Below are 16481 nucleotides of genomic sequence, written 5' to 3'. Positions count from 1 at the left end.
TTGGCTTCCGAGTTTTCAAAGCCCGTATTCCTGTTTAGATAACATTTGAAAAACTCTTTACCTTTGATTTCCTTTTCTTACACATTGTCTTTGTTCCCTTTTTCACACCCATTCCGAATTTCTTTTTTGTTTTCATAATATTTGTAATCAAGTATGCTGCTGTTTTCTCTGCAATACTACTATCTTTTGAACCAACACGTTCCCACGCTTTATTTATTAGTACTGCGTCAGCCTTATGTCGATCAGCTAGATCCTTATATTGTGAATATGCAATGTCATGTACTCTACAAGCTTCATCCAATTGATTTATCCCACGATCACCGCGCTCCAACCTTTGTTTTAGCTTTGTTCCAGGTCCACAAAAATTATAACCAGGAATATGTACTTCAAATGGAAGTGTGTTAATTATTTTGTTGATAATACCACTACCTCGTTTCAAGTTTGAACTCTGACTGCAACAATTATAAAAACTTTTACCCATTTTATATAATGTTTAATCAAGGAGCATTTCTCATCGAATGAAGTACATTACACACGTGAATATGCGTTTAATACGTCAAAAACAAGAAATCTGTGTTAGAAATATCGAGGGTGGTGATCATTCATTAACAAATTAAGTTCCACGACATAGTTCTTTATTACCCAATACAATAAGAGCATTGGTTGTCGGTCCCTCAAACTGTGGAAAAACAAATGTTATGCTCAGTCTTATTGAAAGTCCAAACGGGCTAAAATTTGAGAATATATATGTATTCTCAAAGAGTTTATATCAACCAAAGTATGAGTATTTAGAGAAACTAATTAAACCGATAAAGGGAATGGGATATTATACGTTCTCACAAAATGATGAAGTTTTACCACCCGCTAAGGCTAAAGAAAACTCTATTATGATTTTTGATGATGTTGCTTGTGAAAAACAAAACAACATTCGTTCATATTTCTGTATGGGGCGTCATAAAAATATAGATTCTTTTTACCTATGCCAAACATATACTCATATTCCAAAACATCTAATACGTGATAACGCGAATATGATTATAATGTTTAAACAAGATGATTTAAATATGCGTCATATATATCGTGATCATGTAAATACTGATATGTCCTATGATTCATTTATGAAAATTTGTCAAAAGTGTTGGAGTGATAAATACGGATTCCTCATAATAAGTAAAGATAACGATATGGAAAAGGGAAGATACAGGAAGGGTTTTAATGAATTTATAATTATTTGAGAATATAAGTTTCATTCTGTAAGCTATATTTTCACAGTACATTATTAGACCCCAAAATGAGTAGATCATTCACTCTTACATTAAATGGTAATGAACCCATTACAAACATTTCTTATTTCCCACCCATTGAACTGACAAATGGTGAATATGAGTGTGCACTCATTGACTTTCATATGTACAACTCTATACCCAATGTTGATATAAATAATAATCTATTTCATATTGGTGATAAAGTAATTCAACTTCCAATCGGGTCATATGAACTCAATGATATTTATGATTTTCTAAAAAATAAACTAAAAGATTATGATCTTGAGAAAACATTTCAAATGGAGAGTAATAATAACACACTTCAAGTTCATATTACAACTACCAAGGAACCTATTTATTTTAATAGAAACAACTCCATTGGACAATTGCTTGGTTTCAATAAAAAAATAATTTATCCCGACTTGAAAAAAACATATATATCTGATCAACCTGTCAACATTTTAAAAATAAACACAATACGCTTAGTATGTAATATTATAAGCGGGTCATATATTGATAGTAGACAAGATCATTCATTATACGAATTTGGAATTAATGTTCCACCAGGCTATAAAATGAATATCACACCACACAATCTTATTTACTTACCAGTCAACACTAGAGAAATAAGTACACTCTCTATTCACATAACTGATCAGAACGGTGAATTAATAAATTTACGCGGTGAAAACTATACAATTCGTTTACACTTAAGATTAATACAATGATTATATACAATAAAAGAGGTGATACCTACCATCATCAGCACACTTTAAAACATAAAGTTATAGGAAGAGGATCGAAACCAAAAAGACACACACTTACATTAAAAAATAAGTTAATTCTTAAATCATTGGGCTTCAAAGTGCGAGTTTAACTAAAGTCATGGGGTTGAATGAAATATTGGCAGTACGGGAAAAACCTTTCTCTGATGAAAGTATATCAAAGAAGGAATATCACAGCTATCAACCCTATCAACAATCATTTAAACCAAATGATGAGATAAGAATTACAATCCAAAATCAAGATTTATATGTACTCCCCCATGAGAGTCTTCTAAATTTTCAAGGAGATATTACCCTAATTAAGGAAGGGGGAGCGGTAGAAACTCAAAATGTTATTGCGAAAATGAGAAATAATTGTATGGCATACTTTTTAGATGAAATACGCTATGAAATCAATGGTGTTGAAATAGATAGGATTTAGTGGTATTACTTCTACAATAAAAAACTTTGTTTCTTTAAATCAATTTGAAAGCAAGAGACTTTACAATTCTGGATGGAGTGGAGGACCCGTTTTCAATTTAAGCCCCCACTTCAACTTTTCAATACCCCTTAAAAACCTACTTGGATTTGCTGAAGATTTCAAAAAAGTATTATTAAATTGTAAACATGAACTAGTACTATTAATATCAAAAAATTTTAATGATGTACTTGAGCAAGATAAATTTGAGAATGCACAATTAGTCGGAAAATATCATCTCAATATGACTAATATTACATGGAAAATTCCTCATATAACACCCAGCGATTCAACGAAAATTAAAATGTATGATATTATAAAAAGTGGAACCAATCTACCGATTGCATTCCGTAGTTGGGATACATACATTAATCCTAAACTAAGTAATGGAACAAATCATGTTTGGAATGTTAAATTAGCTGCTAACCGAGAACGTCCACGATTTGCTTTAATTGGATTTAAAGATAACCACTATCTGATTACAAACAATTTAAGAAATCTAAAGGTCTATTTAAACTCTGAAACTTATCCCTACGATGACTTAAACTTGGACTTTGATAAAGATCGATTTGCTCACCTATATGATATGTACTGCAAGTTTCAATCTAGCTACTATAACCGAAGTGAATCTCCTTTACTATCACCTACAGACTTTAAAACTAAAGCTCCTATTATCGTAATTGACTTATCATATCAAAATGAAATGGTTAAATCGGGGCCCATTGATGTTAGGATTTCAATTGAACTTACCAAGCCCGCTATCGAAAATGTTCAAGTATATTGCGTGCTCATACATGATCGTTTAGTTGAATATAACCCGTTGAATGGTCTAGTTCAGCGGATTGTCTAACAATTAATCAATCAATCATGAGTGAAGATATTGTTGCAATTGATGTTCAAGGATTTCTTGGGAACAACAATAAATTTATTCTAAAGGAAATTGGAGTCGTATTCAAAAACGAGACAATCTTGAATTCTAATTTTATCATACACTCTCCACATGATTTTATTGAATTGAATAAGAAATGTAGAAAAACAGCTACTTGGCTAACAAAAAAACATCACAAAATTTATTGGAATGATGGAGTATACTTTTTCAAAGAAACACAAATGTATCTAAGAGAAATAATTAGAAAACAGGAAATAATTTGTAAGGGATATCAAAAAAGGTTATTCCTACAAAAATTTTTAAAAATTGATAATGTAATTAACATTGATGAAATTGGTTGTCCCTCTCTAAAAATAATGGATGGAAAGCACTTTCCATACTGTTCATTACATGCTCGGGATGGTGTCTGCTCTCTGAACAATGCTCACAAAATCTTAAACTTTTACACAAACGAAAACTCCTAAACACCTTTTAAACAATTCATTCACATTTTAAGAGTCGGGAAAATAAGTTTACGAAATGACTGATTCTAATAACAATCTTAATATACCGACTTATTCATCTTTAATAAATAAAATTAATTTTTTTATTAATACATTTGGAAATATGATTTCAAAAGAGGACTTGAAATTACTACTGGAGACAAGGAACATGTTCATGGGTACTGACGTAAAGGAGTTTATAAAAACAACATTTGGAGAACATTTAAATTTATGTACATTTTCTAATGATAATATAGAAACTTGTGCTTGTTTTCATTTTGTAATTCAACAATATAGAGTTAGAAAATTAATTTCATCATATATTGAAATTTTTAAATAAAGAGAAAACCAAAAAAAAAAAATTTTCTATTGTTTTGAATTTGTTTTCGAGGGTGGGTCTATCATCAGCTGTTGCATTTTTTAACATCTGTTTTCTAAGTATAATACAACGAGTTGTCTCTACCAAACTTTAGTTTAAGATAAACATTCAGACTATTACGTTGAAAGAAAAAATGATTTCCTCAAAAATTGAAGAGTTCTTAAGGGAGCATGGAAGTGAGATCTTCAAGGAACATGCTACGAAATTGAAATCATTTCATACATTTTTTAAAGATGTAGAAGCCACCCCACTAATTCATTCAAAGTATGGAGAACACCTATCATCCTGTGCATGGGCATATGATGATTGTAAAGTTGGACCTGACACTTGCAGGTGTATGCATGTTGAAAAGAGAGAAGAAGACGCCTTAAAATTGATGGAAAGATACATTCATTTATTAAAAAGACTCAATGTAAACTAATTTAAGACGAATATATAGAAATAAAAACGTATTTGACTAAACAAACGATCTCATTTGTTTTTGTGTATAAATGTGTATATTCTGTTAGGAACCACCACCACAAGCACCGCCACCACCACCATCCCTCTTACACTCCTACGCTCACTTTCCCATCTAATGCTCGCTAAAGAGGGGAGAGGTTACCGAACTCACGCTTGTTTCACACCACAAAAGTATGCGGTCTAATATCCCTCAAACCAACACCTTTTGACCACAAGACCGTAGCCAGGTTACACTAACAGGTGTCACCTACAACCCTAATTGAATCAACAAAACGCCCACGCATAGAAAAACAACTTCCGTTCCTCCTCCTCCTCCGCCTAAATATAGTTTTACAAATTCATACGCATGACAAAACACCCCTTGTAAAACGAATAGTTTTCTAAAACTGAACTACTTTCCACATTTCTCCTTAACACATACATTTTTTGAAAACTTAGAAGGTAACCGTTTTCTCTCTCATGTAAGCGCATGAGAAAAAATTTTCAAATATGATTAAAGAAAAACGTATTTGACTAAACAAACGATCTCATTTGGTTTTGTTCTGTTAGGAACCACCACCACCACAGTCACCATTTTGACCACAAGACCGTAGGCAGGTTACACTAACAGGTGTCACCTACAACCCTAATTGAATCAACAAAACGCCCACGCATAACAAAACAACGTTTTTGTTACACTCCCACGCTCACTTTCCCATCTAATGCTCGCTAAAGAGGGGGAGGTTACCGAACTCACGCTTGTTTCACACCACAAAAGTATGCGGTCTAATATCCCTCAAGCCAACACCTTTTGACCACAAGACCGTAGCCAGGTGTCACCTACAACCCTAATTGACTCAACAAAACGCCCACGCATAACGCCTTCTAACCCAAGTTAGAAGCAACATAGTGATCTGTGTGCAACCATTGCACTCCACAAAATCCCACGCATGACAAAACACCCCTATCACACACGCAAGCCAGGTGTCACCTACAACCCTAATTGACTCAACAAAACGCCCACGCATAACGCGTTCTAACACAAGTTAGAAGCAACATAGTGACCTGTGTGCAACCATTGCACTCCACAAAATCCCACGCATGACAAAACACCCCTATCACACACGCACCTTTAGCTTGAGAAAAAGACAAGACAAAACAAGACATATCAAAACACCACTCTCTCACACTCCTACACACCACTTTCTAACCTCATTAAGTGACCTGTGTGCAACCATGCTCATCTAACTAGGGTCAGCAACACCCCCCTTTTTGAATTAATTATGCTAAGTAGGTCATTAGAACACCTGTGTGCAACCATGCGTGACTAATTAGGGTCAGTGTGCAACCATGCGTGACTAATTAGGGTCACCCCCACCTCCTTTTTTGACATGATTTATTACCTAGTGAGCCAGCTCCCGTATTAACTACCTACTAGAGCCAAATAGAGTGGGTCTCCGTTGAATTTATTTAACTGTTTTAGTTGCAGAAGGAAATGATTCATGGATACATCTGAGAGGGCTTGTGATGCTTTTGCTGCTGCGGCCACGGTTGCTGCTGCTGCGGATGTTGATGGCAATTCCATTTTTTAATGGTTTTATTTTTTTTAGGCGAAATTAATTAGATTTATTATCGCTGGGTTAGACACTAGAAATCCTTATTCGTGATTTAACTAATGTTGGTAAGTTCGTTTTGCGGATACAAATAATGTTTTAATTTTCGCGAAGTGATTTTTTTAAGTCCCTTTTAGGTAGTCACTCGCGAGGATATTACTTGTATCCTACCGACTGCGCCAATTATGTTTTTTGCTTCGGGATATATTAAAAAAAAGCGATTTTTATTTTAATATACAGCGGAGTTTTTATTGGTAAAGTTCTTTCAAGTTAGATCCCCAATCTTAAACTGATTTTACAAAATGCATTATTCTTATAACTATGGTTTAGATTTTAGTAAGAATCAGTATGCTCACCTATATGAAATGTATACAAGATTTCAATCTAGTTACTATAATCGTGAATCACAACCATTTTTGACCCCAAATGAATTTAAATTGAAGGGCCCTATTATTGTGGTTGATCTTTCATATCAAAACGAATCAGTGAAAACTGGTCCTATTGATGTGAGAATTTCAATAGAACTGAAGACACCAAGTCATGAAAATACCCAAGCTTACTGTCTCCTCATACATGACCGTTTAGTTGAATATAACCCATTAAACGGACTAGTACAACGAGTCGTTTAGCATTAGAAAAATGTTGAAAGATACTGTTTCGATTGATGTTCAAGGTTTCTTTGATAATAATAATAATTTTATTCTAAAGGAAATTGGAATTGTATTCGAAAAAGATCCAAACTTGAAAAATAGTATTTTAATAGAACCACCATATGATTTTACTTTGCTAAATACAAAATCTCGAAAGACTGCAATTTGGTTAACCAATACACATCACAAAATTTTTTGGAACGATGGAGAGAACAGTTTTCCACAAACTCGAAAGAATCTAAGGACAATTACAAGCGGAAAACAAATGATTTTTAAAGGTGTGGAAAAGAAACGATTTCTACAAAAGTTTTTTGGGAGTCGTCAGCTCATTAATATCGAGGAAATGGGCTGTTGTGACGATTCGCACCCGATCGTCAAAGTTGAGCAGAAGTCTACTCTGGGTGTCTTTCACACACTTTGTAATAAAAACTCGGAAATATGTTGAACTTCACCAGTTGTATTCTTTTGTATACTTTCAATCTTTGACTTAATTGCTATCTTTTGATTTACAAATTAGGAAATATAAAGCTCGGTTATAAACGCGACCAGCTTCTCCTTATGTCTTCTTCGTAGTGTAATGCTGCTAACATTAGCAGCAGAAATCTAACATTCGCTGTTAAAACTGCTGTTGTCCACTGCATCTCAGAGTCGCCAGAAAACAGCTGTCCAGCTTCTCCTAATCGACAGAAACACCCGTTCATGCCGCCCCCAATACTGGACCCAGTATTCAAAGCCTTAAACCATGCTTAACTCTGAAAAGGTTGAAGTGTGGAGTGAATGCGGGTATATTCAAAGGTGCATGGGTTGTGTACTTGGGCTAGACTCTTCAGTAAATCTTGGCAAGGGCAAACGACAAATCTTTGACACAGACCTCTTGTAAATACCCGTTGAGGTCTTAATTGTAGCTACTCGAACGAGCCCATCGGCCCCAGGATGTAAGTCGATGATTCGCCCTAATTTCCAGTCAGAAGGACCAGTTCGATCCTCCTTGATGATGATCATGTCGTTGCGCTGAAGATTGTCAGTTTCGTGGCGCCACTTGGGGCGCGCCTGCAGATGAGATAGCCAATCTGCACTCCATTTTCTCCAAAAGAGGCGAAACATCCTTTGACCATTCAGGAACTCTGTGTTTAATGAAGAATCCTTAAGACTAGGCTCAGGGAGTGACATCATTGAATCCCCGATTAAAAAGGGTTGAGAGCTTGCAAATCATCTAAGTCAGACGTTAAGGGGCATAATGGCCAAGAGTTCAAGCACGCTTCTATCTGGACAAGAATGGTAGAAAGCTGCTCGTACGTCATTCGAATCCCATTAAACGATCGATAAAGATGGGTTTTAACAGCCTTGTTGATGAACGCATTGCAGCCGTTATTTAATTTTGAATCTTATTCTCTTTGGTATATGAAATACTAACTTTTGCCTTTTTTATGTATTTTGGTGCTGCGTCACACTTTAGAGATTTTTTAGGACTTAGTGTTAAGACTACAACTGTACGCATCGGACACACAAGAAAATGTGACAAAATTTAATCATTGAAATACAGTCCACTCAAATTGGGAAATAAAACGTTTTTATTCTACACCATATCTTTGGTCCTTCTAGCCAGATTTAGTTACTGATTAACATGGATCAGTTTAAACTTTTGAAGGCAGCTAGAAGCCGTGCGAAGGCAAGCATTACGCGTTTGCTAACGGCGTCTCAAGATCCACGTGCGGGATCAAAATGGGAGCTTGATGAAATACAAGTTTCATTGGAAAGACTCAACATCGTCTGGAAAGAATTCGAGTCCATCAGCGACCAAATGGTCCTTTTTGACGAAGAGGAAGGGTACGTCGATCCAGCCATCGACAACGAAAGGTACGAAGACAAGTACTTACAGGCAAGCACATTATTTCGCAACCTCATACGCACCTGTGAAGAATGTCCGGAGAATGAAAGAGAAGGCAACAACTTCAGACACTCTGGCAACCCTGATGAGGCCGCACCAATGGCATCAGGAGTGGGAAACGAAAACCTAGTTCGTTTTCTGGAACAACAACAACAGCTCAACGAGCGTTTGGCTGAGCAACAAGCAACGCTTTTGAGGGCAAACTCGGCAGCAAATGTAATGCACAATGAACTGCCAAAAATCCACATCAAACTATTCACTGGCGACTACAAGGAGTGGCCAGCCTTTAAAAACATCGCAACAGCTCAACGAGCGTTTGGCTGAGCAACAAGCAACGCTTTTGAGGGCAAACTCGGCAGCAAATGTAATGCACAATGAACTGCCAAAAATCCACATCAAGCTATTCACTGGCGACTACAAGGAGTGGCCAGCCTTTAAAAACATCTTAGAGAGTACGATCCATAGCAAGCAGCATTTGACAGCAAATCACCGTCGCAAATGGATCGAAGGAAGCCGAGAACTGGAATCTCCGTCTGTGGATGATCTACTCAAGTTTTTAGACCGACGTTGCGAGGAATTTGAGCTCAGCCATAGACTCCAAGGTTGGCCCACAACATGTCAAGGCAAAGCGATCGTCACACGCTTTAGTATCGATGGAAGCAAACACTTGTGTGAAGTGTAACTCGAAGGAGCACAAGATCTACGCCTGCTCAAAGTTTGGTGAATTGTCAATCGAGCAGAGACGCACATTTGTTAAGGCAAAATCACTGTGTTTTAACTGCCTTAAGCCTGGGCATGTGTCGCGAAAGTGTGAATCCAAATTCACATGCAAGTTTTGCCACAATCGTCACCACTCTCTGCTACATGCAGATATTCTTGGTTCGCAAGCCGCTGTCGCTGCGACACACTCACGAGATGATGAAAGACACATCCCAAGCGCTCCCGAAGATGCTACCGTCACCATCAGCCATATCGCACGGGCACAAGTGGCTCCCACAGCTGAATCCTTGTGCAACGGATCAACAACCGCAACACAGCCACAAGGGCTACGAAAAAGTGCATTGCCAACAGCTCTAGTGTTTGTAAGAAACGCAACAGGATCGCACACTACCTGCCGGGTGCTTTTGGACAGTGGTTCGGAACTGTCGTACATCTCGGAGCGGTGCGTACAGGCACTCGGACTGGCACGCTCACCGTCACGAATCTTGGTGACCGGTATTTCGTCAATCAAGGCTGAGACAACTAGAGGCTGCAGCACACTGGACTTGCAGTCAAGGATCTCAGATCACACAATAAAGGTACGTGCTCACGTACTCAGCAAAATTACCTCCACGTTGGCAAGACATGATATCGCCGCCTCAGCACTCAAGGCATTCGCTGGCTTTGAGCTTGCGGATTCTGACTATCAATCGTTGGCGCCAGTTGATATACTCCTGGGCAGCGACTACGTTTGGACCGTGTTCACCGGTCAAAAGATGTTCGACAACCAGGGCAACATCATCGCCATTTCGACCATATTTGGATGGGTCATAACATCTATCGTTCCTACCGGATGTTCATCTACAACAACAATGCACACGGCTATTGACATTGACGAATCGCTACGGCGCTTTTGGGAGCTGGAGGATGTCAACCAGGAATTCCATGGGAAACCAGAGGACGATGAAGTTGAACAGCACTTTGTGAAGACGCACACTCGGGACTCTAAGGGGCGTTACATCGTCGAACTTCCGTTCAAAACCTCCATGGAACAGTTTTCGGATACTTTACAGGGAGCGCTAACAAGATTCAGGGGTGTAGAGCGCCGCCTAAAGAAAGACCCCAATCTGCATTCACAGTACGTGCAATTTATGCGTGAGTATCTTCAGTTGGGCCACATGCGAGAACTATCGCCAGAAGACATTGACAAAAAGCCGAGCTTTTACTTGCCACATCATCCTGTATTTACCCAAAAATTACGCGTCGTATTTGACGGCTCATTCAAGGACACGAATGGACGGTCCTTAAACGAAGCTCTGCACATTGGACCCAGCATTCTACGAAACCTTTTCTCGATTTGCATGCGTTTCAGAATGTTCAAGTTCGTCTTCTCAGCAGATATTGTCAAAATGTATCGACAAATCTGGGTGGCTGCCAACCATTGTGGCTATCAGCGAATTGTTTGGAGAGAAGATGAAACGACTCCTATTAAACACTATGAACTGTCCACGGTAACATACGGCACATCCTGCGCACCATTTTTGGCAGTGAGGGTCCTGGATCAGTTAGCTCACGACCATCAACACGACTTTCCTACCGCTGCAAAGATCTTGAAGGAGCAGTTTTATGTGGACGACGTACTGACCGGAGCACATACCGAGGAGGAGCTCATTCGCAATCAAAATGAGTTGATCCAGTTGATGAAATGTGCAGGCATGGAACTTGGTAAATGGGTTTCCAATTCATCACTTGTCGCTGACAGATCTCTCGCTACAACCGAAGTACAAGGCAAAGGATCCAATTCTACAGCAAAGGTTCTTGGCATTCATTGGGATCCAGAAGAGGATATGTTATTCTACAAAGTTTGCCTTACAACAAATCCGCACAACACCAAACGCCAAGTGCTGTCAGATGTGGCACGCATCTTTGACCCGCTGGGTATTCTGTCGCCAGTCGTAGTGCAGTTCAAAATTCTGTTCCAAGAATTGTGGCTACTCGATTTTGGCTGGGACACGGAGCTTCCTCCGAAAGCTGCGGACTGGTGGAATAAATGCCGTAACGACCTACACATCCTTCGCGACCTACGCCTGCCACGGTTTGTCCAAAACAATGAAGATCACATCGAACTGCATGGATTTTCAGATGCATCCATCAAGGCATATTCTGCAGTCATCTATAGCAGAGTAGTGCGAGCAGATGGCACCGTATCAGTTTCACTCATAGCAGGAAAAACCAGAGTTGCTCCGCTGAAGCAGCAGTCTCTACCGCGTCTTGAGCTGTGTGGCGCTTTGCTACTGAGTCGACTGTTCTTATCAGTCAAGGCTGCGCTACAACACAAGGACATTGAAGTGCATGCATGGTGCGACTCAACCATAGTCTTGGCCTGGCTTTCACATCCACCATCTAAGCTTAAAACATTTGTAGCCAACAGAACCTCAGAAATTCTCGAAGCCTTACCGCGCAACGCATGGCATCATGTAAACACAAAGGAGAATCCGGCGGACTGCGCCACACGAGGAATGCTTGCTTCGGACCTTATCCATTTCGACCTATGGTGGATGGGACCTTCATGGCTGCAAGATCCAGAAATGCTTGCGGTAAAGTTGATCTTTAAAAAGTTCTGTTCTTCCCTTTTAGAAAACCATGGAAAAGAGGAAGTGAAGACCACCTCATTAACCGCACAGGAAACCTGCTCATTGTCACCAATCGAAGCTTTGACTCAACGCGTCTCGTCCTGGACAAAGCTGGTACGCGTTGTAGCTTACGCCTTGCGCTTCATCCAAAAGACCAAGGCCATTAAATCTGCAACGCTGGCAAATGGAAAGATGCTCACCTTTGAGGAGATTCAGGCTGCTCGCATTCTTTGCCTGCAAGAGGCTCAGAAATGTTTCATGGAAGACCGCAAACTACTGACGGAAAACAAGCCACTTCACAGCCGCTCCCAGTTGGTGAAGCTCTCGCCGATTATCTGCAAGGATAGCCTTCTTCGAGTTGGTGGACGACTGGACAACTCACAATTACCAGCTGATGTAAAACACCCTATACTGCTTCCCAAGTTGAACCGCATCACAAGAATGATTTTGGAACACGAGCATACGACAAATCTTCATCCAGGAGTTTCTGCACTTTTTGTAATTGTTCGTCAAAAGTACTGGATCTTTGGTGCGCGCAACCTGATAAGAAATCTGGTTCACAACTGCATCAAATGCTTTCGCCAACGTAAACTCACGGAGCACCAATTCATGGCCGATCTACCAGGCATCCGTATAACAGAAGCTTTACCCTTCCAGCACTCAGGCTGTGATTACGCTGGACCATTTATACTTAAGGAAAGGAGAGGGCGCAATCCCCGAAAAACTAAGGGCTACATATGCCTCTTTGTTTGCCTTGTGACATCCGCCATACATTTGGAACTGGCAACCGATCTCAGCACAGACACATTCCTGGCATGTCTTAGGCGTTTAATGTCCCTTCGAGGAAAATGCTCACAAATCTTCAGCGACAACGGGACGAATTTTGTTGGTGCCAAACGGGCATTAGATGAGATGCAGCAACTTCTATCTTCGCAGGAGCATCAACGCAATCTAACACAATCGCTGGCCAATGATGGAATCAAATGGAGTTTTATACCTCCCCATTCGCCACATTGGGGAGGGAAGTGGGAGTCATCAGTACGTTCCGTCAAACTACATCTGCGTCGAGTTGTAGGAAAAACTGTTCTAACCTGTGAACAAATGCAAACTCTGATTGCTCAGATCAGTGCAGTAGTAAACTCGCGACCGCTATGCTACACACCTGACACTGACCTCACCTACTTGTCTCCGGCCCACTTTTTAATTGGATGCCCATTCACAACTGTTCCAGAGGGAGATCTTACTCATTTGCCGATCAATCGTCTGGACTATTGGCAGCACTTGCAATCGATGTTTCAAGGGTTTTGGAAACGCTGGCATCAAGAGTATTTGACATCCCTGCAGCAACGCTAAAAGTGGAGCAGCAAGGAACGCAACATCGCAGTAGATAATGTAGTCCTCGTCAAGGACTCAAATCTCCCTCCAGCAGCTTGGATACTAGCCCGTGTAGTGGAAGCTCATCCTGGACCAGATGGACTTGTACGCGCTGTAAAACTTAAGACGTCTACTGGAGAGATGACCCGGCCCATCACCAAGTTAGCAGTACTGCCTAATTCTGAAACATTGTTTCAGGGCGGCCCGGGATGTTGATGAACGCATTGCAGCCGTTATTTAATTTTGAATCTTATTCTCTTTGGTATATGAAATACTAACTTTTGCCTTTTTTATGTATTTTGGTGCTGCGTCACACTTTAGAGATTTTTTAGGACTTAGTGTTAAGACTACAACTGTACGCATCGGACACACAAGAAAATGTGACAAAATTTAATCATTGAAATACAGTCCACTCAAATTGGGAAATAAAACGTTTTTATTCTACACCAAGCCTTTACGTTAGATTCCCAGAGTCCTCCAAAATTTGGACTATGTGGAGGATTGAAATGCCATTGAATGTTTCGACGAGTAAGTTCAGGAACTACTGTCTCTTCAATTCCTTTATAGAATTCATTGGTCCACAGCTTTAGAGACTTGTCGGATGAGATATAGTTGGTTCCACAGTCGCTGTATAGATGTTGACAAAAACCCCTACGTCCGATAAAGCGCTGCAGCGCCCACAGAAAATGCTGTGCTGACATTCCAGTGACTGCTTCCAAATGAATCGCTTTGCTCGCTAAGCAAATGAAAACTGCAATGTATGCTTTATAGCAAGTGTGACCTCTGAATCTGGATGACTTTATATCAATCGCACCAGTGTAATCAACTCCAGTTGCTTCGAACGCCCGTTTGGGCGGATTGACACGGTGCGCTGGTAAATCTCCCATCAGTTGGCTTGATGGTGATGGCCGGTGTTTGAAACAGGTTACGCACTGTCGCAGAATCCTTTTTACTGCCTGTTTACCGTTGACGATCCAGAAAACTTGATGAATTGTAGATAAAGTTAGTTGCACACCGCCATGTAAGGTGTTGTGATGAGCGTTCCTTATAACCAAAATCGTCAGGTGGTGGGCCTTTGGAAGGATTATTGGTGTGCGTTGAGACATGGAGAGCTGCAAAGCATTCTTAAGTCTGCCTTTAACTCTCATGAGCCCCTCATCGTCGAGAAACGGTGATAGCTGGCTGAGTTTGTTGTGTTTGGATAGAAATTTGTTGGATCGTAGTCTTGATAATTCTTCCGAATAGACTTCTTGTTGAACCATCCGCACCAGTGCGAACAAAGCCTGTTGAAATTCAGATACCTGAATAGGGCCGGTGAGTCTATCCGCCTTTTTGTGACGAGTATTATAAATGAATCGTTTGACGTAGGCTGTAACGAATAAGAGTTTATTATAGGAGGAATACGATTCGATAAATGGTTGCACTTCTATACAAATGTGGGCTCCGATGTGCTTTAAGGATTGCTCTCCTGAAATAAGTTCTGATTTTGGGGACTGAAAGATGCAGCCAATGTGGTCCGTTCCACCAAAGCGTGTGGTGTTTCAGCTGGGAAGGGGTGAGTCCGCGTGTAGCACAATCTGCTGGGTTTTCTTGCGTAAGAACATGTCTCCACTGCGATGGCGATCTTGCCTCCAGGATTGCTTCAATTCTATTCGACACAAATGTCTTCCAACGCCTAGGGTCACCGCTGATCCAATACAGCACTATCATTGCATCCGACCAGTAGTGTACGGATATGGTGTGATGTGATGCTTGAAGTTGATTGACAATCCAATCGGCTAATTGTGTACACAGCAGGGCTCCGGATAACTCAACTCTCGGAATTGTTAGCGGCTTAACCGGTGTGACTCGACTGCGGGCGGCTAATAAGCTAACCTGCACGGAACCATCCGTACAACTAGCTCGAAGATAAGCGCATGCTGCATACGCCATGGATGATCCATCACAAAACATGTGTAGTTGCAACGTCGAGACATGCCTTAAATCGAAGCCTAACCACCGAGGGATGTGTATCTCTTCAATGTCGGGGAGCTCTTGAATGAGCTGTCGCCACCGCTCGGTGAGTTGATCTGGCAATGGGTCGTCCCAATCTAATGATGCGGGGGGCTCATCCTTGCGCTCGATACGAAAACTCCAAACTTCCTTCAACAGGATTTTCGCAGCGATGATCACTGGTGCCAGGTATCCCAACGGATCGAATAAGCGTGCTACTGTGGATAGTATAGAACGTTTGGTGAATATAGGATTGAGAGAAAACTTAAGATTAAAACCAAAACCATCTTTGTTTGGATGCCAATACAACCCTAAAGTTTTAATGGAGTCCATATTGTCTATCTCAAAAATGCTACTGTTAGAGAGTAGTAGTTGTATGTAGTTGGGATGCTTTCTAAGAGATCTGGATGGTTGGATGCCCACTTCTTGAGCTCCATGCCTGCTGATTGCAGAGCTGCGATGACATCATTGCGAATTTTTAGAGCTCCGTCGATGGTCTCGTGTCCTGTTTGAACATCGTCCACATAGATTTCTTTTTTAAGGACATGCTCGGCCAGAGGATAGCGTTCGCGCTCGTCGGACGCAATCTGATGTATGACTCGAATCGCTGTGAAGGGTGCCGAGGCAGTGCCAAACGTTACTGTAGTCAAAAAATATTCCTTGATGAGTCCCTTTTCATCGCGCCAGAAAATTCGCTGATACTGGGCATCTTCTTCATGCATATCTATGCAGCGATACATTTTCGTTATATCGGCCACGAAGACATACCGATGGAGACGCCAGTTGAGTATAACTCCTCCAAGATCGTTTTGTAGGGCGGGACCCGTGCATAAAATATCATTCAAAGACCTCCCGTTCGACGTTTTGCACGAAGCGTCGTATACGACGCGCATCTTTGTAGTTAAACTGTCGTCTTTGATCACAGCATGATGTG

The 16481-nt window shown here is 40.4% G+C and overlaps 2 protein-coding genes across 2 annotated transcripts; one reads left to right on the top strand and one right to left on the bottom strand.

Annotated features, from left to right (window-relative positions):
* Window positions 1–8585: 8585 nt before the first annotated feature.
* LOC139352838 (uncharacterized) lies at window positions 8586–13534 on the top strand. Its single transcript, XM_070995476.1, has 3 exons — window positions 8586–9065; window positions 9154–9451; window positions 9720–13534. Exons 1-3 carry the CDS (start codon window positions 8586–8588, stop codon window positions 13532–13534), a joined length of 4593 nt encoding a protein of 1530 aa, XP_070851577.1.
* An 843-nt stretch (window positions 13535–14377) lies between these two features.
* Window positions 14378–16440, bottom strand: LOC139352837 (uncharacterized). The gene is made up of 4 exons (XM_070995475.1): window positions 15904–16440; window positions 15130–15811; window positions 14571–14924; window positions 14378–14511 (listed from the first exon to the last, which is right to left on the bottom strand). The coding sequence occupies exons 1-4, from the start codon at window positions 16438–16440 to the stop codon at window positions 14378–14380; spliced, it is 1707 nt and encodes a 568-aa protein (XP_070851576.1).
* Window positions 16441–16481: the final 41 nt, after the last annotated feature.

Source organism: Drosophila suzukii, chromosome 3 (genome assembly GCF_043229965.1).
Source record: "Drosophila suzukii chromosome 3, CBGP_Dsuzu_IsoJpt1.0, whole genome shotgun sequence".
NCBI lineage: Eukaryota > Metazoa > Arthropoda > Insecta > Diptera > Drosophilidae > Drosophila > Drosophila suzukii.
The sequence above is the reverse complement of the archived record's forward strand: the minus strand, read 5'-3'. Positions and strand labels throughout refer to the sequence as shown.